This window comes from Gigantopelta aegis, chromosome 3 (genome assembly GCF_016097555.1).
Source record: "Gigantopelta aegis isolate Gae_Host chromosome 3, Gae_host_genome, whole genome shotgun sequence".
Taxonomy (NCBI): domain Eukaryota; kingdom Metazoa; phylum Mollusca; class Gastropoda; order Neomphalida; family Peltospiridae; genus Gigantopelta; species Gigantopelta aegis.
In genome coordinates this window covers 15957758-15981904 of record NC_054701.1, presented here as the reverse complement: position 1 = coordinate 15981904, position 24147 = coordinate 15957758, and the positions used below count along the sequence as shown (strand labels likewise).

At 39.4% G+C, this 24147-nt stretch overlaps 1 protein-coding gene across 2 annotated transcripts; it reads right to left on the bottom strand.

Annotated features, from left to right (window-relative positions):
* Nucleotides 1–2249: 2249 nt before the first annotated feature.
* LOC121367579 (ETS domain-containing protein Elk-3-like) lies at nucleotides 2250–23852 on the bottom strand. 2 transcript variants are annotated; one of them, XM_041491851.1, is made up of 4 exons: nucleotides 23562–23852; nucleotides 13836–13898; nucleotides 7500–7625; nucleotides 2250–3794 (listed from the first exon to the last, which is right to left on the bottom strand). In XM_041491851.1, exons 2-4 carry the CDS (start codon nucleotides 13855–13857, stop codon nucleotides 2803–2805), a joined length of 1140 nt encoding a protein of 379 aa, XP_041347785.1. In that variant the 5' UTR covers nucleotides 13858–13898; nucleotides 23562–23852; the 3' UTR covers nucleotides 2250–2802. The 2 variants fall into 2 exon arrangements, with proteins under 2 accessions (XP_041347785.1, XP_041347784.1); XM_041491850.1 differs by lacking the exon at nucleotides 23562–23852 and adding an exon at nucleotides 23196–23538.
* Between the last annotated feature and the right edge of the window lie 295 nt (nucleotides 23853–24147).

Here is a 24147-nt window from a genome sequence, read left to right as displayed (position 1 = left end):
AATTTCAGTATTAAACGATGATAAAAAATATACAAACATCGTTATACCGGAATCAGTTTTAGCACTTCAAGATGATAAAAAAACCCATATAAAAATCGTTTTGCTGCATCAGTTTCAGCATTTAAAGTTCAACGTAATTAAAAACAAACATCTTTTGATTAAAATTAATTTCAGTAGGATCGAAAACACACGGAAATCGTTTAACCATTTCAAATACATACAAACAACGCTTGAATAAAAAAAGATTCAACATTTCATCATTAATAAAAACGTACAAACATATTTCCATTGGAATCAATATCAGCACTTCAGGGTGATTAAAACATAAATATCGCTTCATTCAATTCAGTTTCAATAGTTTAAGATGATTAACATATATTCAGACACAAATTCACTGGAATCAGTTTCATCATGATAAAAAACACGCCGACGTCTGTTCCTCAATTGATCACAATTGGTGTGAAGTGGTCGGGGGAAATTTTTTTATATACCCTCTAACCATTAAAGGCATATTGTCACAGACCACTGACTTATTAAATGGCCTAACAAAGAATTACGTGAAACATATGTATTTGATTTGTCCCTAAATGTACTTTATTCAACAATCTACGTAACCATCATACTCGCCTTATTAATGGTATTTTGTTAAAAAAAATGATTGAATTATGGCAATGGTCCATAATTTAAAAATTAATATTGCCAAGAGGATTGACATGGATTTCACTCCATCATGGTGTAGTTAATAGCCAGATTTGATGTAATTTTCATTTATTATCTACTTTTGGAAAAATACGATCCTTAAATCCGTGACAGTATGCCTTTAAACAAATCACTCATGCTCAGACTACCAACTGCCAGCAGAAAGTTGACCAACTTTCTGCTGTCACCTCTACAACGGTCCAGTTGCAAGTCCGAGCATGCCAACAACTCGATTCTCGTCGTATAACATATTAGTTGTTAATCTGAGCGCGCTCGTCTTAAGTCAGGAATTGGGGAAATCACAACGCAACCATAAAGTTGGCCAATCTCGTCGTAACAGTTGACAGTCTGATACTAGCATTAACGAATATTTGCGCTTCAACTATGTGATCAATTCTGGAACAACCCTCCGATACCGATTTAAAAAACAACATACAAACATAGAATCACCAGGAATCATACTGCAGCACTCGACGATGAATAAAAACAAACAGTAACATAGTTTTAAACAGCGCTACGACAAAAGCCTGTATACTCCAAAAATCTAAATTTGATTTTCACTCATCCTCGTCTCTCCAAAAAGCATATGACGTGTATAAAAGCATAAGGACATTGCGTATAATTATTGTGTGTATGCACAATACAAATATAGGTTTTATCTTCACGTCTATGGATAATTTTAACTAAATTTATGCTATTTTATTAAAATGGTATGCCACTCATGGTATTAATAATGAGATGCAACAGGCGCAGTTCGTAGCGCTGCCAAAACACCACTGCAATGAGCGCCAACTTACCGTATATACTACAAACAGTATCACTTGAAAGTTTCAGCATTCAGAAATGCAGCAAAAAAAGCACAACAAAAAACATGTGGTCCCTCAAAACAAAAACAAGTGTATGTACTGACAAATGCAAAGTGTTTCTAATAATAGGATATTGCACTTGAATGACATCATAACACATGGCATATTATGTTTAGTCACACTCGTCGTGATATATTTATGCATACTTATTAATGTGTTGTGTTAAATGTATAAATACTCGTCATAACTCATTTCGTACGCAATTCACACTACCAGTTGCGTCGTGTATATACTACAACGGCGGCATCGCTAGGCAAACTAGGTCCCAGTAACGAGATACTCTCGGCAAACTAAGTTCCAACACATATATAGTTCCCCCTTTCCAATTTGGCGGACAGGTAAACAAAATGCACCAAATTTCCGTCATTCAAATTGCGCACCTTTTCCCCTTTGGCATTAATCCTACGGGAAATTCCAAATTCCATAGCACCAAAGCCAACTCCAGTTGGGCTGCTGGTGCTCTCTTGCACCTGCCAGTGCAGGCGGTCCCTTCTCCCACCACCCAAACCTTTCCTGTCCTGGATGGAGGAGCCGGCCGAGGCCTGCACCTATGCCCATAAGAGGCGTGCGTTAAAACAGCTTGCACTGAATGTGACCTGGCCTAGGCTGAATACACATCTGGCGACAAATAGCTAGTTGAGCGGTGCCTTATTAATGTTACGCGGAAATGAGAACAGTTAATGGTCAAGTTAGCGTTTATTTAATTTCAAAATTTAGACAGTTTAAATTCCTTAAATTTCTGTTTCATGTTACAGAAGACTAGTGTCGCGCCAAAGTGGTTCCCAGAGCTAACCCTTGAAACACAGTTATACGGATTTCAACCAGCTTAAAAACATATTAGTCCTAATTGGATTTTAAGTGGTCGCACCAAAGCGCAAGAAACGGGGCAATTCAACCAGCTACTTGCCCAACAGTGTTGCTATAATGTTGTTCCTTCAAACAAATTTCTTCATGTTAATAAGAGTAGTAGAGTTTATCAAGTTACAATGTTAGTATACAATGTACAATACTTTTTGGAAGGATGGGGGGGGGGGGGGGGGGGGGAGAGATAAAACTGGGTCAATGAGCCAGAGTCACAAAAACAGTCAGTTGCCTAACGACGCCCCTCTGTACTTTTAAGCGCAGTGTTCGTCGACTTGATACATTTAGAATGAGCAGCACTTCCCGCCCGCATCAAATGCAACACGTCTTAACAACACATAGTTATACAGCACTTAGAAAGAGGGACACACTATTGTCATAACACGGGAATCGTGCGCGTCGGGGACGACACAAAACCTGGGGTGGCCAGATTCTCGAGTCCCGAGTAGCTGGGTCGCGTGACCGGCGAAAAGGTCATGTGCGGATTGACAAGGCTCGGGAACTGGAAGGCTGTGTTGGCGTTCATCCGGGGACTCAGGGTGGCCACCGGGCTGAGCGAGCTCCAGAAGTGCAGGAGCTGCGGCGTGTGTGGCCCAACCATGGGACTTGCCATCAGCAGTGGGGTGTGGATTCCTGGGAATGATGACGTCAGAGACCTAGCCGTAGGACTCGGAATGGGACCCATCGTGGCTGGGGTGAGCGTGGTGGAAGGTCCGATCGACATGGCGACCGCGCCTAGCTTGATGGGCCCAGGCTTCGGTTTGCTGATAGACAGCGACGAGGAGGTGTGCGATGGGACGGAGACTATCACATTGGTCTCCTCGAACGACGAGGATGTCGATTCCTTCTTGGGAACGACCAGCGACTGCGCGAATTCCTGTGACGTCTGGGATGTCGCTGTGTACGCTGCAGATGATGACGAAGGTGGTGGCGGCGACGACGACGACGACGGCATCTGCCAACTCATTGCCTTGTGTGCCGAGATTTTTATGTTTTCGATATTGAAGGAGGCAAAATGCGGCATAACACGCTGCCCATACTCCTGAGCAAGTGACTCCATCTTGACCTTGAAGGGGATCTTGGTCTCCGTCTTCACGATCTCTGGGAAAGACACGAATTTGTAGACGAACTTCTGGCCCATGACTTTCTTGATGATGTTTTTGTCGTAGTAGTAGCGCAGAGCTCGACTCAGTTTGTCGTAGTTCATGTTGTGCTTGTTCTTGCGCAGGCCCCACAGCTTGGCCACCTCCTCTGCGTTGATGAGCTTAAACTCGCCCTCGTTGCTGGTCCACTGGATGATGGACAGGTGTTTTCTGTTTACCAGCAGCTCGAGTAGGAACTGCCATAGTGTGATGTTCGAGTCCATTGCTGAAAGCAACAAGAAACACATCATTACTGATCACAAATTACACTAACAACACATCATTACTGATCATAAATTACACTAACAACACATCATTACTGATCACAAATTACATTAACAATACATCATTACTGATGACAAGTTACACATCATTACTGATAACAAATTACAAACAACACATCATTACTGATCACAAGTTACAAGCAACACACATCATTACCGATTACAAGTTACAAGCAACACGCAATTACTGATCACAATTTTCAGTAACAAGCAAAACATTATTTACCACAATTTTAAGTAACACTGTTACAAGCAACACATCATTACTGATTGCAAGTTACAAGCAACACATTATTACTGATTACAAGTTACAAGCAACACACCATTACTGATCACAAGTAGTAACAAGTAACACATTACTAGTCACATGTTTCAGTAACAAGCAATACATTATTATTGATCACAAGTTCTAGCCCGTGCACCACGACTGGTATACGATCGTGGTCTATGCTATCCTGTTTGTGGGATAGTGCATATGAAAGTTCCCTTGCTACTAATCTAGCGGGTTTCCTCTCTAAGACTATATGTAAAAATTACCAAATGTATGATTAATAAATCAATGTGCTCTAGTGGTGTCGTTAATCGAAATAATCGAAAGTTTTGTTGAATGCAGGTAGAATACTCTCCTACTCACACCACTGTTTCTTACACATGCACGACTGATGTGCTTACCCCCCCCCCCCACCCCACCCCCCACACACTTCCCTGATTGGGGCGTTAACTCTGTACCTTACATTAATCATCCTTCGAACTCAGGAAATAGGTACTAAAGTCTCGAGTCTGTTTAGTGACAACATAAAATTCTTCAAACGTTACCAGAATACACACACACCCTTTGCCCCCACTTCCACAAACCCACAATTTTTACATTCGCGTAAGTACATTTATTGAAAATATTCCTGTTCTATCGGGCTCGGTGGTGTCGTGGTTAAGCCATCGGACATAAGGCTGATAGGTACAGGGTTCGCAGCCCGGTACCGGCTCCCAACCAGAGCGAGTTTTAACGACTCGGTAGGTACACCCTCTTCTCTCTCACTAACCACTAACCCACTGTCCTGGACAGACAGCCCAGATAGCTATGTTGTGTGCCCAGGACAGCGTGCTTGAACCTTAATTGGATATAAGCTCGAAAATAAATTGAAAAAAAAGAGTTACTCTCGTGATGGATGACTCAATCTACCAGTGTTTGACTTTGGGATTTAGTAGCACGTGGACGGCCACCACTTCCCCCAGGTGATAAATGACTGGCAGGTATATATTTACTGGCTGCAGGTAACTACCGCGTATGTCACGGTAAACTGACGTCATCTGCCAAGTCGATTTGTATGTAACATACCTAGAGAAGTCATAAATTACATGTTTTGGTTACTTCCTATTCTTGCTTAAGGTTCAGACATTTTGGGATTTAATAAAACAGATATGATAGGTTCATACTGAATTTCAAGAAAGGTACACCTCTTTTTATGTATATATGATAACTTTGGTAGACAGTTGATTTCAGGTGTAATAGGGCAACGAATTATAATGTAACAGGGTAAATTTGTATCTGATGAACAACAAAAAGTTCAGTAATTATGTATATTAGGTATTTTACTTTTATGTGACTCACATAATCATGATTATAAATGGTTAAAATATATCAAAACATAATTAGGGGAATTGGGATTAATTTATTTATGGTTAATCCAACACGTTTCTAATAAAATATGTTTTAAATCTACTAAAAATCAAACCACCAAACAAAAAATATACCCTAAAAAACAAACACCCCGTCAAAACAAGAACAAGAACAACATCAACAGAAAAACGACCTGACAAACAAACAATAAGGATATGGATGTTTCAAAATCAATTTACTCATTACTTATTCCATAAATTATGCAAAATATGCACTATACGTTGTATGCATTACCGTCAGTGGTAGGACATGAGGATGAGGTAACAACCAGCTTGACATTTAAAACATGGTTTGTTTGTGTGGGTTTTTTTTTTTATCGTTTTCATTTTTCTTCTTTTTCTTTTTGTTATCACCAATGTTACTTGCCATTTTGAATGGATCTGGGAATATTGGTAATCTTCAGTAAGGCGATTTTTCTTCGACAGAAACATGTAATGGAATGTGTTTTGTTGATTAGTAGACAAGAGGCGGAGTGGAACGAGACTAACTCAGACAGATCACCCCTCGGCTTAACCTCTACCCCCTGCTCGTGACGCTGACTCACTAACTGCACGGAGGTAAATACAGGCAGACGACAGGCGTGTAGCGTGTGCAAACAACTTTAAACACGTGCTGGCCAAAATAGAAATCGGCAAAAATAACAATTTGGGTTTATAATCGCCCACAGGCCACGGTCAGGAATTTCAATCCTCCAAATGCAGTTTATGGTTGTTGCTAAAAACAAGAAGTAGGTTAGTGGTATGTAGTCTCATAGACTGGTATTAGAAAGATGTGAAAATTATTATTCCTCGCTGCTAATGGAAAAGAGAAAAGCCCATGAAGTGGCGACAGCGGGTTTCCTCCCTCAACATCTGTGTGGTCCTTTACCATATGTCCGACGCCATATAATCGTAAATAAAATGTGTTGAGTGCGTCGTTAAATAAAACATTTCCAAACGCCGATGAAAACACAGAATAGGATTTTTGGTAATCAGCTTCAAAAGCAACGTTTGCTTTCCACCTTAACTTCGACAGTATTTCAGATACATCGAGAATTCTTGACTTTTAGAAGAGATAATATAAATCTTATATTTTATCCAGTAATATCTACGTTTGTCTCAAGTCTTCCACGTTGATATTAAAAAGTCAATCAATGTGCTCCAGTGGTGTCGTTAAACTAAACAAACTTTAAAAAGTGAAATTACAAGTTTAATTTCGAGACTGATGTAGAGAATTACATCTCAGTTTCTATCATTTGCTACCAGCTTGAAATGAGAAAAGCAATCCACTCCACAAAATGACGTTCGAGTCATGCCATACTACAGGTGTTTCATAATGAACACGGGTCACCAGGTGTGGGGTGTAGCTCCCTGTGTGTACGTGTTGTAGGATGTGGTGTCGAGTACACCTGGTAGTAATGTTCCAATGATCTATTATAATCGAACAATTCATCAGGTTGGTAAACGATGTGATGATCGATTATATATATATATAATAAAAAAGCACAATTAACGATTGAGCAGGTAAATAAATGTTAACTGTAATGGTTCCTCCAGTTTAAATGAGGGAGTTTCTTTTTATGTTTTTACGATCGATGATGTAATTCCAACTGAAGGAAAGGAAGGAAATGTTTTATTTAACGACGCACTCAACACATTTTATTTGCGGTTATATGGTGTTAGACATATGGTTAAGGACCACACAGATATTGAGAGAGAAAACCCGCTGTCGCCACTTCATGGGCTACTCTTTTCGATTAGCCGCAAATGATCTTTTATATGCACCATCCCACGGACAGGATGGCACATACCACAGCCTTTGATATACCAGTCGTGGTGCACTTGTTGGAACGAGAAATAGCCCAATGGGCCCACCGACGGGGATCGATCCTAGACCGACCGCACACAAGCGAGCGCTTTACCACTGGGCTACGTCCCGCCCCTAATTCAACCGATTCCCAGCGTTAACAGGTGGACAAAGATCTACTTACTCTTGGCTGAAGATGCCTTGTTTGGACTCTCTGCTTGTCGCTGGAACGAGGATTCGGCGATGTGGGGTGGTGGAGAGACTGTATCACTGTTCCGCCGAGGTGGGGACGGCGGGCTGCGATTGTAGTCTAGAAGAAAACAAAACATTACATAATTATCGAGAATACACAAATATAACACACAAGATTGGGGCCACATAGGGTAGTGGTGGTGATGGTGCTTTTTTTTTATACCTTGTGTATCTCATATATTTTTTCTCTATGTATAATTTGTTGTAATAAAAGTTTATTTCATTGGTTGTGGGTCCACATACATGCATGCCCCTTCCTGTGATCAAGTCTGGGACAAACTTTACGCCCACACCCACCTCAGTACTACACAAATCGTCAACATCTAAGGAACAAGACAACCCACACAGCACATCACGAAACACGTCAATGGAGACATACATAAAGGTTTTGGAATGACTTTTTTTTAATCCATACAAATATGTAGTCTAGGAGGCACAACATATATCATGTAATCATGAAATACATAAAAAAGAATACTAGTAGAGAGATGTCAATGGTCTTAAGTGAGTTGTGCTTGAGGCTCAACAGAGTGAATAGCCTCAAGTTTTTTCTAAGGAATTCAGTGAAATTTTGGAATTTGATTAGTCTTAAACGTGATATCCTGCTGTATGAACACATAATATTGGCTATCGCTGACTTTAAAATAAATATTTTATTTATATATTTAAGCTATAAAAGCCACAAGACATTCAATGGCTATATTTCAATGGATGCCGCCAGCTTTTTCATCAGTGGAGAAACTGCTGTGATACGACCAAAACACTGCCGAGAGCGTCGTAAATTCCTCCATTATTCAGCTCACACTCGCTCGGAGAATAATACAATTTCCACTGTATTCATGCAATACCAGTAATCTGCTCGTGTCACTCGCATGTCGTTATGACCGCTGGTTTCGTCATGCATATAATCTAACACTGTGGAAACGCACACACACTGCTGTATGTTGTAATCGGAAAAGGAAATACAACTACATTGCAATAAGCAGCATTTCATTTACTGCCTTATTATGATTACATTTTTCAATAATGTTTTCTTTTTTTATTAGTCACGAAATAGGGGTTTGGACTGTTTAACACATGCATGATGATAATACGGGGAACAGTCAAAAGTTAGTAAAACAGGGTATTAAAAGCGATTACATTCTTTTAACGCAACCATCCTTGGTCTCGATGTATTTAGCATATTTATGCGTCAATTTACTGATGTCAACGAAATGAGACTCTTTTGGCTGACCCATCTATATGTACCACCTTTCTTTTGCCGCCTTCACAATTTCCTCACCTTCAAAATGGGTACCACGAAGGAAGAAACAGATAATAATCACTCGAGGCCAGGTCTGACCTGTAGGGTGGGCTGCTCGAAGCTGCGTTCATTAGAAGTCGTGAATATTGTATTTCCCAGTTCACACGTTGTGAAAAGCGTTCATTTTGGCGAATTATCCCATGAACAGAACTTGTGAACTGGGGTAGGATTTTCTGAATCAATCTTCACAATTTGTGAAAAAATGGCGGATCAAATAGAAGTCATTCGAGGTATATCATGAACAAAATTGCAATTTTTAGTTGATTATCATTTGTATTTCATAAAAAGTTTTATCCAACGCTATGGAAATATGCCCCGGAGTTCCTTCTCTTGAAAAAAAAAAAAAAGCGCTACAATATGACGTTACATGTTTGTAAACAGAATAGACGACACATCAAATGCAAATAATAAATAATGCTGCACATTCTGTTTCTATGCCGTTTCTTCCGTATCAAATGCAGCAGAATTTAATGGAATTAAGCCACGAAAAGTGCCAACTAGCCTAAAAATATTGCTCACTAGAACGTTCTCCACTTGGTGAAGTCGCGTTAACAAGTTGGAACTTGTGAATTCACTATATTCACGAACACCAAATGAACGCAGCATAATTACGGATAGCTGATTGAGACATCCTGGAGAATTGTCATGGAACAGCAATACACCAACAATCAACATCTCTCGCTGTTTTTCCTTGATTGCTCGTCTCAGTTTTGTCATCAAATTATAGCACAATAGGCACCAGTGCTCGTAGTTTCCGAAAGCATGCTGTCAACCATTAGAACGTCTTTGGCATCCCAGAAAACAGTTGCCAAAACCTTGTCTAGACATTAGATGGTCTTTCAGACCTTGGATCATCTTCATATGTGTGTTGTCCTCGCCATATGATAGTTCAGGTCAGCTCACAGGGTTTAACGTGCACATTCAGAGCAAGCTGTGGTAGTGCACGCCTGCCATGAGTGCAGGTGTCGACTTACGTCGGCTCCTTCGTCCAGGACAGGAAAGGGGTTTGGGATGGGTGGGGAAATGGACCGCCCGCGCTTGGCAAATGCCAGAGATCGCCAGCAGCTCGATCAGGGTCGTTAGCGGGCAGAGGTATTTGTGGTGCAATTGAATTTTAAATGTCCCATAGGATTGAGTCCAAAAATAAAAAATTGCGCTATTTTCATCGCCATACACTTAAGGATTGCAGTAGCGTCCACCTTCCTTGGTGAGAAATTTGATTACTGGTTTCAGAATGGTAGTTTACATTTTAATAATATTTTGTAAATACGAAGAGTCGTGTTATTGATAGGACAGTTGTATGAGAGAACAAAGTTGCAGCACAACTCTAACATATGATGGTGTACCAAACTCTGGTATCTAGTAACTTCTATGAACCCTTTGACTGTCCCTCGTAATTCTGATAACGATAAATCGTTTTATCAAGGAATGGTAATAATTAAAAACACACTATTATTACTTAAGGCGACGCCGAACGAGATTAGCCGATTACTCCGTACATAGCAAACGACGAGATCGTATTGTCGTATTTTTGTGGCTATTGTTGTAAAAGACACTCGTATTGTGTGGCGTCACCTTTAGTTGAGCATTAATAGTACAGCACTGTATGACTGAAATAATATTATCGTGTCAGTAGAGCACTGTATAAATAAAATATCACATGACTGGAATATCATGTTAATAGACCACTTTACGATTGAAGTGAAACTAGCGCTTTGCATAACATATGATGCGTTACTAGAGCTATGTATAGCTGAAATTATATTAGTAAATCATATTATGAATTGATATCATGTTAGTTGATTATGTCAGAAAACAAGTGCATGAGTGAAATATGCTGTTTCTGCATGTGCACCTCTCATGTCATGTCTGTAGGCTGTTACATTAGTGAAAATAGCTCTGCAGTAACCACTAGCGTACATTGATTTATTAACCATCGGCTATTGGATGTCATTTGGTAATTTTGACATAGTCTTAAAGAGGAAACCTGCTAGGGGGGGGGGGGGGGGGTGTATTTGGTGTCACCCCGTTTAATGGTTATGCCGTTTAAATTTAAACGTTGTTTGGGGACCAACCAGAGAACGTTCTGTTGTGTATCACTACCACAACACTCTGTCATTTGGAAAACATCTCATCAATTAACCAAACCGTTCTGGCTCTTGTCTGATCTTTTCTGAAGTGCCCCGAGCGATATGTCATTTTCCAATCAGCTGTACAAAATACATACAATGAGAAAGAAAGAAAGAAATGTTTTATTTAACGACGCACTCAACACATTTTATTTACGGTTATATGGCGTCAGACATATGGTTAAGGACCACACAGAGTTTGAGAGGAAACCCGCTGTCGCCACTACATGGGCTACTCTTCCGATTAGCAGCAAGGGATCTTTTATTTGCGCTTCCCACAGGCAGGATAGCACAAACCATGGCCTTTGTTGAACCAGTTATGGATCACTGGTCGGTGCAAGTGGTTTACACCTACCCATTGAGCCTTGCGGAGCACTCACTCTGGGTTTGGAGTCGGTATCTGGATTAAAAATCGCATGCCTCTACTGGGATCCGAACCCAGTACCTACCAGCCTGTAGACCGATGGCCTACCACGACGCCACCGAGGCCGGTCACATACACTGAGAGGCATAAATAACGCAATGAGTATTTCACTGAATAACCTCTTATAGAAATGTCAAATCACATATATTAAGTATGCAGACAAATAACATATTGGTAATATTTGTAAGTGAAAGAGGATTTTGTTCAAATCAGATTTTTTTTGGAATAAAATGAGTTTTCAGCAAAACGCGTAACTTGTGTGTTTACTGCAACAATACAGCATTGCACATTAAAATATTTTTGCATGTACATTATCTCCTCTACTCCCTATAAAAACAACCATTTTTGTGTTTTCAGTCTTTTTTTTAATATGCCATCGTAAGTAATGTTAAAAAAATTGCTGTTTTATTGCCAAAAAATCCTGTTTTTTTGTTTAAAACCACATTTTATTTTTTTAAATCCCAATTTTAACAATATTTTCTTTCAGTTACAGTTGGTACCAATATGTCATTTGTCTGCATGCAAAATATAGATGACATACTATTTCTATAACAAAGTATCAGCGAAATACCCATTGCGTTATTTATGCCTCTCAGTATAGTATGATACTGTACGCATCCTGGTATATTCCAATCAGCTATACACAATACATAGTATGTTACTGTTGATATTACACGGGTCATTGTACCGTCTTCTCGAGCTAAATTACGCGTTCTGGCAATGATATTCCAGTGAATCAAAAATTTATCGGTTAGGGTCTACCGATGTGGTGAGCGATTATAAAAATCCATAATCAATTTAGATTATTGATTTTTTTATAAATATGCTTGAGGTTGTACTTGTTTTTATGTGAACAAAAAGAAAAACCCCAGTGAATAGATACCAAAGATAAAATTAGCGATTAATAGGGTCTATCCAGGTTAATTGATTATATCGAACATTGATCTGTTTGGATCTACCAAATGTTTAACATCCAATAGAGGCTGATTATAATGTGCTCTTGTGGTGTCATTAAACAAAACAAACGTTTTTCGATCTCAATGGACTACGGTGGGTTTTTTTCTGTTTCAACCAATACCCCACGACTGGTACACCGAACGCAATGGCGTACTGTCCTGTTGATGAGAAGGTATGTGTAAAAGATCCTTTTGTTGCTTTGCAAAAAACGTATCATATGTGTCTGCAACGGGTTTCTATGTATGTATCTAAAAAGTATCAAAATAACCACAGTAGACATCAACAAATGGCCGTAATTTAGATTGTGCTGAGGTATGTCAATAAAATAACATTCCTCCTCCCTTTAAAAAACATGTCCTCCTTCACCCATGACTCACGTGATCCACACAGCGACCCGCTTGTAAGTCGACAATCGTGGCATAACTTGAATTCCTGTCTTACCGATGGGGAGAAGATAGTGGGGATGACAGCACAAATTAAACTCGCACGTATCTCCGTGGCTCACAGATACCGCACGGCGAGGCTATCGGAACCCGAAACGGTTGCCATGCCTGGAGGCGATGTTCTTGATAAACTGGCCACGATTGTCGGAACCATAATTATTCTCACGAAAATAACACAGATTAAAAACCAAGAAAAAAAAACCCAAGAGAGAGAAAAAAACCCCACATCAAATAAAAAAACAATTAAACCCCCCACAAAAAAAAACGACAACAACAACAAAAAAACCCACCTACAGGCCACAGGCGAAACACCCCTCCAACCCCACCTCCCCAAAAAAATATTGCTGAGAAGAAAATGTTTAATTGGAAGATTTATTTCGTGTTCCAAAGCATAAACCAAGTCGTAATTTTTAATAATATAAAATAATTATAATAGTGTTTTAATATTGTACATTTTGTCATTCCAGCCAGTACTCCACAACTGGTGTAACAAAGGTCATGGTATGTGTTGAATTACCAAACGTTCAACACCCAATAACCGATGATTAATAAACCAATGTGCTCTAGTGTCCGATACCGATATATTTTAACATGCTTCTATACCACTAAGGTTTCGAGCATGTCCGTCCCGGGTCCCGTCTCTGGATAGCCAGAAGCTTGATACTGGACAGAATAAATTAGGGACCAATTTATATTATTACGTCCAAAATATATGTTGATTTTACATAATTTTTGTGCGCACCCGAACTCATTTTAATATAAAATATAAAAAAGTACTCTTCTGTGCTCTAGTGGTGTCGTTAAACAAAACACACTTTAACTTTTAACTTTAACAATACGCTTCTTTGGAACTACGTGATAAAGGTACTTACAAGGTTTAAACGTGTCACTGAATAATACAACATTGCCTTTCCTAATCCAGGTTTACTAATAGACGGACAGACAGACAGACAGACAAACTGACAGACAAGATAATATTAAAGCATAAAAACTAAAATAAAGCAAAACTTACCACCCATTTCAGCTGGTAACATCCAGCGTGAAACGTCTCTGCTAGGGAACCGATCAAAGCCGACTGAAAAACAATATATAAGGAATTATTAGCAGGAAACATCCGTTAATAGTGTCGCTGGTCACACAGCGCTAGATTATGGAGGGATTTACAACAGAACGCTTCCCTTTTTTTCAGATAAACCTGGGAAGTCTGGGATCAGCCCAGACAAAGTGCTTCGTATCCGATTAATTCACTACAAATACGTTTATGCGGCACTTTGGTTAATCATTCTAAATTGGTGTGACTGAGGACGCAAGCAAAAACAGCATTCAACAAATCGACCCCTTGCCAAAAACAAAACAACACACCCACCCCAAAACACAAACAATAAATACAGAACAAAACACTAAATAAAACAGAGTAAAAGAACAAAAACAAAGACCCCAAGGTGAAATATATAGGGACATACTTTTGTGCTTAAATCAGGGCTACAGAGTCCCAAAGCAATTATTTATTTATTTAAAATAGGAAGGGGCCAAATTCAGCCACTGGGATTACGGACGCCTGCTAAGGGTTAGGGTTATAAATAGGGTGTTTCCACAAATGCGGTACTGTTTACGGTAGTGGCGCGTATTATTATTTCGTTTTCCTTTTCGTTTCTTTCTCTCTTTTTTTCTTTCTTATTTTTGTTTTCGCTCTTTCTTTTGTGTATAGATTTTTTAACCTTTTTTTTTGGCGATTACTCGCACTTGCGACGTAAACCAAACTGTTACAAACATATTTTCTTGACAACTAATCTGGAGTATTTTGCGCAGTTGTTTGCCATAAATCACAGAAACCTAGGCTTATCAACTTGTGCTGTCTGCGAGAATTCTCATGGGACAAAGAAAAAAAAAAAAAACCTGGCGCTTGTCTGGAAGCAATTACATATATCTGATATACATCACGTTTTACATCTTATTCAAGTTCAATAACCGTATGTTGTGTATTGTAAACACAACTCCACAGTGAAGTTTATATTGACGAACGGGAACCTTCAACGCAGAAATTAAAGATATATACTACTCAAAAGAATTTAAGGGTCAGACGATATTTTCGACATTATTTTCTGAATGTCAATTATATTAGCTAGACCATAATGTCACGCATGGTATTGTTCCATTTTGACGAAAGTGGGTCTAAGCAACCCATAAATGAATTAAAATCCACTGTCATTGACACTGTCGACTAGTTTTAATGGCGAAAACATGCTTACATTTGCACGTAAATTAGGGCGAAAGCGAAAGGTCTGCTAAGTGCCCATAACTTGCTTTTTCACAACGCTTCATTTGCACGCTTTGCACGTATATTCCATGTTCCCAATGCTGAATTTCCGTATAATTGGAGCTTGCGTTCGTGTACGGTGCACACTCCAAATTCGACAATGGTACGACTTCAACTGACTATCGAAGATCGAGGAAGGGCTATTGCTTGGCTTCAGGATGGCAATAGGCAAAGAAATGTTGCTCTGAGACTTGGTGACAGTCAGAGTGTCGTTGGCCGACTGTGGCAACGGTACCAAGCAACGAATTCTGTTCGAAATCGTGCACGTTTGGGAAGACCCCGAAGCACTACAAATAGAGAGGACCGCTACATCACCAATATGGCTCTACGTCAACGCACAACCACTGCACGCCGATTACGTGACAATCTGCGGACTGCGACTGGAACTCGAGTGTCTGATCAAACCATATGCAATCGTCTGAGAGCCAATAATCTACGCTGCCGTCGCCAGGCTGTTCGACCACCACTCCTACCACGTCACAGAACGGCCAGACGTCACTGGTGCACGCTTCATCTGCGGTGGCAACGTGTTCAGTGGGGTCGAGTGATGTTCACTGATGAGTCCAGGTTTAGTCTCCAGTTCAACGACGGTCGGGTTCGTGTCTACAGACGATCTGGGGAGCGCTTCGCTGACGTTAACGTTAGACAACGTCACCGGTTCGGTGGTGGCAGCGTCATGGTGTGGGGCGGCATCTCTATCCACCACAGGACCCCCCTCTATGTGGTGGATGGCAATCTGAATGGAATCCGCTATCTGAATGAGATTATCCGGCCGTTGGTTCTCCCAGGCCTTCAGCAGATTGGCGGCGGGGCAGTTCTGCAGGATGACAATGCCAGACCCCACCGCGCCAGGGTGGTAACGGACTTTCTCAGACAACAAGGTATCGCCAGGATGGATTGCCCTCGCATATTCGCCTGACTTGGCCCCAATAGAGCACGCCTGGGACGAATTAGGCAGGAGAGTTCGGGATAACCATGCCCCTCCGGCCAACCTTCATGATCTGGGTCAACTTCTTATGGCAGAGTGGCAGGCCATTCCCCAAGAGTTCTTCAGACGTCTGATCAACAGCATGAGGCAACGATGTGTCGAATGTATTCGCGCCAGGGGTGGATTCACACACTATTAAACGAATGTTCTAATGTGTAAAATCTATGTTTAACAACCTTTAACTTTGACAGCATGTCATGTGACTTTCTTGTATACAGTGACGTTTATTTGTGGTTTTTTGTAAATATGGAACAATAAATAAAAAATTTGGTGTAGTTTACATCATCAATCTAATACACTCTGAAACTTATTTGGTTATAAATTTTTGACCCTTAAATTCTTTTGAGTAGTATATAATATCTAACAAGACACAATATTAGAAATTAAACCTAAGCCTGAGGAGGACGGGGATGGGAGGGGGATGTGGAGATGAAAGTCATTGGCAAAACGGTGTTCAGGGGAGGTGTCACAGAAAGGGGATTCTTTTGAAAACCTTTAACTCACAAATTTAAAACCATATGTCCTACCATAAGTTTTTTTTTTTTTTTTTTTTAGCACAATTTCCAATGAAGGACTCCACCTGTGTAACCGGGGGAAAGGGGTGGTGGGTGTGGGTGGGGATGGATGCTGTGACTCATATATTCCGAGGAATTATAAACAGTGATATAGTGTGGTGCACCCCCTCCCTCGGTGTATTCATATTACCAATCTTTTCTTGGAGGGGTCCGAAAAGGGATCATTAAACCATAACAGAGAGACCACACACTACATGCTAAATGTATTCACTTCTAGATACAGAAATCAACACTGTTTTTAAGCCATAATTATGGGAGTTGGGGGGGGGGGGGGGGGGGGGGGGGGGGGGGGGGGATTTCAACATTGCATAACTCAACAGTCAAATGGGTCAAAGAAAAAGGGGTTGTGTTATCAATGGCACTATATTCACTCATTAGCTGAAATGGTGGTATGATTCCGATGGCCCTATATGCGAACTTGGTGGTTCATAATCTAGACTATTTTTGAAGTGTTTGTTTTTCTACTGTTTCGCGTATGAGTGAAAATAGCTCGGTCCTGTTCGGAAGTGGTACTAAGTAAACCATTCGAACTAGGAAACTAAAAACGGCTTGTCAACAAGCAACGGACACGAGGCGAATAGCAGGTCGCGTGTTACGGTTATAACGAACTCCCCACGACATATTCAGAACAAGACTTCAGCAAACAGGCGTTTTACATGATCGACGGGGCGTTACCGACCTGGGTCAGACCCTATGTTAGGAGAAGCCCGGGACTCTTCCAGATTCGAAAGCTACAACCATAATATATACTACTACTACTACTACTACCACCACCACCACCACCACCACCACCACCACCACCACCACCACTACCACTACCACTACCACTACTAATAATAATAATATAAATAATAATCACAGGCATAGATCTGAAACTTTTAATATGGGTCCCGTAACCAATAGTGTAATATAGTTGGATGAAATTGATAAACAAGACTCAATACTCTATAGAAAGACAACATTAATAACTTGGCCAAACATGTGAGAGTGTGTGTGTGTGTGTGTGTGTGTGTCTGTGTGTATGTGTGAGTGTGTGCGTGTATCTTTGAGTGTGTATGTGTGTGTGCGTATCTGTGTCTGTGTGTGTGTGTCTCTATGTGTGTTATTGTATGTCTCTCTCTGTCTCTCTCTGTCTCTCTCTCTCTCTCTCTCTCTCTCTCTCTCTCTCTCTCTCTCTCTCTCTCTCTCTCTCTCTCTCTCTGTGTGTGTGTGTGTGTCTATGTATGTGTGTAAATCCGAATCTAAATAAAAATAAATATTAATTTTAAGAAATAAATTAATAAAACCCTAGCCAAACGTAGTAAATTCCACAAATATATATATACTAGTATATATATCTATATATGTATGTATGTATTTATGTATATATATATACTGTATACTGAAATGGCGTAATGTATCAAACTGTCGAGTCAACACTGTATGCCGTTCATAACGGAAGTTACCAAACAGGCCATGCACATAATGACGGAATTTAATTAATTAACCGATCTGTCTATCCATAATGCATACTGAATTGACGTTACAGATCTAATTGCGACTACACTTTTTATACCAAATTGACGTAATGGTTTGAACTATCTTGTTTATACTATTACAGAAATGATGTAACAGATCTGTCTTGGTCTTTATCGTATACCGAAATTACGTATGACACAGTCCAGTGTCTGCAGGATGTCTACTATACTGGCGTGGCACATAATATATATATTCACTGTTCATAATTTATACTGTCTGTTCAAAAGACGTGTACAACTGTATAACCAATTATTTTCATATTTCAGTAAATCGCTTTAGCTTGACGACCGAAAAAAACTATATTTACCTGAAAGGTGACAAGAAAGACACACATAATCCACATTAACCCTTTCGCGAGCTGATCCGGCTATTAGTGTGTGCATGTTAATATCACTGATCATCACGTCAAACTTGGTATATTCCAGTACTCAGAGACCATAACATAGTGGATAGAATAACAATACGAGAAAACCCCCCACGAATAAATCCATTTACTAAACCGACCAGTCAAGACTTGTCTTACGAGGACACCCATGAGTCCATCCTCCCATGTTAATATACAAGTGCACCACCTGTGAGTGTGAGATACAAGAAGAATGTTTTAGCAGAGTTACCCCATCATTATCTACATCCCGGGACTGGGGAGGTGAGCGGCAGATCTGACTCACACACATACACACACAAACACACCACTTCGGCCGTGTTGGAGAAACACATCACATGCTCTAAGACGCGCGTGTGGTCTTGTACCACATAATAATAATAAAATTAAAAAAACCCACACAGAGACGAAACTAGATCGATGTTTATCCCCGACCCGGGCGTGGAATGTGAAACTCCATCGGAGTCGGCAGACGACCGAACCAAGATAAGCAGACGCGATCCAGATTTTTTGTTTTTTTGGAAACGAAAGAGCGCGACACGCACGTATGGTGGGATGTGTTCCTGCTTGTGCTCAAAGACCGTTGGACAGAATTTTCAGCTTGGGTGTGGGGTGAGAGCGTTTCTTGGAGGGTGGCATAAAAATACGCTAGTTAAGATTGTCTTGAGTGTGCCGTTATTGTAAGATGTTCCTCACTACTAGAGCATTTTTAATGACCACTATTACATCTGCAATGTATTTTCTTAAAATATATATCCGTGTTTGTGTATCCAGTGTCTTTCTGGTCGCTGTGATGTTTGATGTAATCTAATCAAGATTTAATTTTCCCAATAATTTCGTACGTACGAAAACAAACATTTGTTAGAAAATAAAAATAAATTTAAGCTACTACTAACATTACGACTATTAGAAACACACTGGATATAGATACACTGAAGTTCTAAATAAGAAACTTTATTTAAAGTGTATTTTACTAAAATTGTCATTATAAAGCCTCTACCAGTCGGAAACATCTTACATAGGCAGGGAACTCACGACAGTCTCTTTAATATGATGCAAAGCAGTGTGATAAGTTACTTAGGTGCATGATCAACTGGCTTCAGGACATTCTAAGTTATTATTATTTTTTAATAATCATTTCGAAACACATTAATTAATCATCAGCTTTTGGATGTCAAACATTGGGTCATTCAGACATGTAGTCTTCAAGGGAACATCTTACATTGTTCCATTGCCAGCAAGAGATATCTTTTACATGCGTTTTCCCCACATACAGGACAACACATACCACAACTACCCTCTGCACACGCACCGATCAGGTCACAAATACTTCATAAGAACCATTATTATATTCACGTGTCGGTGATGCCTTATCAAATTCATGTGATTAAAAGTCACAAACTTAAGATTTTGAATTAGTCCCCCCTCCCCCTCCCCCTCCCCCACGAGTTACATAGACCAAGGTTTGAAAATGACAAGAAGGGACATGTAGCACACGGAGGGCTCGAACTTAACGACAGCACCGACCGTAGCTGCGACATGAATTGCATATAGGTCAGGGGTTTTGGGGTTTTTTTTGTCGCTGGATAACAATTATTTTCGTTGGTTGAAGGTTATCTCGTGTTTAATTGTTGTAAAAGTTACTGGTTTAACACTGCTGTAGGTTGACCCAAAATTGCCTTCGCCAAAAACCTTTCAAAGAAACAAATAGGTAACATATGTCTGTGCCCTGAAATGCACAATTTGCGTTCTAATAATGAGTTTCACAAGCAATTTACCTTCTGAGATTATTTTTGACAGTTTTTCTGACATATTCTGCATTCGTCAATTTCAGGAAAGATAAAATGAATCAAAAGGTTTTACCCATGTTTGCCTTTTGTCTTCCACATGGCTGTATAAAGGTTACAATGCTGAGACTGATTTCTAGCATTGCATCTCACTTTCTGGCATTAATGATTTACTTCCTGATTATTTTCGAGCCATGTATAGGTTGCATAGTACCAAAGAAGAGAGTTCTGTGTCAAAGTTCGACGTGCACCGTCAAATATTTATGGAGTAAAAGCAGCTGTGGGTGTGATTGGTAGTAATATGTGACATTGATTATTTGTGCAAATACTATTATCCATTGACAATAAATAAATACTTTTATTTATTATACAGTTGTTAAGCAGTATATACCAGAGGTTGAAACGAATGCGGGGTACCCCCAAAAATGGAACTGCAATTTTCAGCAAAAATGACGGTTGCTATTAAAAACATCAATTAAATCTCTTAAATGATACGTGACCCCCCATTTTCTTACAGGTAAATTAGATGTGAGGTGCCACACTTTCTATTGCTGTACTTCCTCGGTGTGTTTTAATGCTGCTTATATCAGTTTTATTAGTAAACGTTAACATTATCTGCAATAGGAATTGATTTGGTCTATTAGAACCTGAACAGAGTAGTTGCATGGTGGTAAGTGAAATGTAGTACTAGTAGTAGTAGTCATAGTAGTAAGTAGTAGTAGTAGTACTAGTAGTTGTAGTCGTAGTAGTACTAGTAGTAGTAGTCGTAGTAGTACTACTAGTAGTAAGTAGTAGTAGTAGTAAGTAGTAGTAGTAGTAGTCATAGTAGTCGTAGTAAGTAGTAGTAGTAAGTAGTAGTAGTACTAGTAGTTGTAGTCGTAGTAGTACTAGTAGTAGTAGTAGTAAGTAGTAGTAGTAGTAGTACTAGTAGTAGTAAGTATAGTAGTATTAGTAGTAGTAAGTAGTAGTAGTAGTAGTCATAGTAGTCGTAGTAGTAGTAGTAAGTAGTAATAGCAGCAGCAGTAAGTAGTAGTAGTCATAGTAGTAGTAGTAGACATAGTAGTCGTAGTAGTAGTAGTCATAGCAGTAGTCATAGTAGTAGTCATAGTAGTAGTAGTAGTAGACATAGTAGTAGTAAACATAGTAGTAGTAGTCATAGTAGTAGTAGTAGTAGACATAGTAGTAGTAGTAATCGTAGACATAGTAGCAGTAGTAGTAGTAGACATAGTAGTAGTACTAGTCATAATAGTAGTAGTAGTAGTAGTAGTAGTAGACATAGTAGTAGTAGTCATAGTAGTAGTTGTAGTAGTAGACATAGTAGTAGTAGTAGTAGTAGACGACATAGTAGTAGTAGTAGTAGACGACATAGTAGTAGACATAGTAGTAGTAGACATAGTAGTAGTAGTAGACATAGTAGTAGTAGTAGTCATAATACTAGTAGTAGACATAGTAGTAGTCAAAGTAGTAGTAGTAGACATAGTAGTAGTAGTAGTAGTAGATGACATAGTAGTAGTAGTAGTAGTAGTAGTAGACATAGTAGTAGTAGACCTAGTAGTAGTAGTAGACCTAGTAGTAGTAGTAGACATAGTAGTAGTTTTAGTAGTACTACTCACTGCCACTCAACACAGTACTTATTCACATCATCGCATTGGTTACAAAGTTACATGTACATCATTTCTATATAGATCTAACTATTACACAGTCATCTGTAAACTTGGAAAGATAGCCTGCACTTCATGAAATTTATGAATAAAGATATAAAGAGGGAAAAGAAATGCTAAGAATAATTTAGTTTTTGTGTAATTAAATTACGGTATTGATTTTAAATTACTGATTTTAAATAAGAGTACTTTTTGTGATTATTAAAATTACCAATGTCTAACAATTTAGGCCCTCTTTTAATAACAATATTTACCAAATTACTTTTATCTTAAAAATATGTGTATCTATCTATCTATATATATATATGTGTGTGTGTGTGTATGTGTGTGTGTGTGTGTGTGTGTGTGTGTGTAATGTATGTATGTATTGATGTATGAATATCTATATATTGTAATTTGTATGTATGTCTATCTATCTATATATGTGTGTGTGTGTGTGTGTGTGTGTGTGTGTGTGTGTGTGTGTAATGTATGTATGTATGTATTGATGTATGAATATCTATATATTGTAATTTGTATGTATGTCGAGGTTGACGATTACATACATAGATATTTACGCACTGGCGCAGGGGATAATTAAATCCTTTCTGGCCTCACAAATTGTCCTATGCCGCTGCTGGGACTCGAACCTGTGGCACCGAATCGCCCACAAATTGCAGACTAACCACGATGCATTCTGAGCTATCTAGATATGTATGTATGTATGTATACACACACATATATATATATATGTGTGTGTATATGTGTGTGTGTATGTGTGTGTATGTGTGTGTATGTATGTGTGTGTGTGTGTGTGTGTGTGTGTGTGTGTGTGTGTGTGTGTGTGTGTGTGTTGTGTGTGCATCGTTGTTTGGTACATTATAGTTATGTCAAAACCAATACCATCACGTTAATTACGAATATGTTGTGTAAGACCTACAGATCACATGAATCTTTCTTTCTTTCTCTGTCATCTTTTCTCTACCTCTAGTCTAGTCCACTACATGTCCTAACCGTAATAATATCTCAGAATGGAGCAGATTGGACTACCCCACACCATCACTACACTGCCACCTAATCACTAACCCCCACGTTGGATAAAACAAATATTATATATATATATATATATATATATATTACTTAAATGATGAAATGGATAACTTACGGCCACTGATCCCGTTGATTGACGAATGTATGTCACGTGTGTCTATGTGTAGTCGGGTAAAATGAAGCATTCATAATGGTCAGACACAAGTTGTTAACTCCACTTTGCGATAAATGACCGGTTCCGACAACACGGACGATAAAACGGTGAAACAAGTGTTGTGATTGGTGGTGGGTGTGAAGGAATGCAATTTGCTACCCTGTGACTCACTACGAAAACACTCGAAATCATTGTCATGTATCTTCGGTTACTGACGACCAAGCGTAAACAATTAAATAACCGATAGATATGTGATAGACGGAACAAAGACAAAAATGTGTCCCTATCCGGTTCATACAACTCGTAGAACATGTTGAATCTACTTACCTCGATTTCAAACTATTCACTATATCCGGGATTACTGTAATAAATGGAATAACAGGTCACGGCAAAAGTCGGAATAATATTCCCACAGAACACAATAAAATTGCGATCAGAAGTCCCAATCGATATTTGTCCTGTGGTATATGGTGATACGTAACAGCCAGACACTGTCTACATTGCGAGTTCCAAACATGCTCTATGTCGGTGGCCAGTGACCCACATCGAGCGATTTTTAATAGAAGGTCAACCGTTTGCCCACTCCCGAATATCTCTTGTCGTTAGTGATTCACTCCACACAACAGCTCCCGGAAGTGTTTTATTTACGGAGGGAACTCCCTCTGACGTCACGGTGACGTCAGGGTATGGTTTATTATCCAAATAAGGGTAGTTCGTATCCGCATGTGGCATATTACGGTTCCGCGTGAGTAAATTCGATTGCGATTTAAATATTGTTGGACAATAGGATGCATTTATAAGCCAACAGTGTAATTTTAAGATAACTTTTCAGGAAATATAAGTTCATCTAAAAAGGCCTCTTTTTAGTAGTAGTAGCTACCACCACCACTACAACTACTAAATAATTAAATAA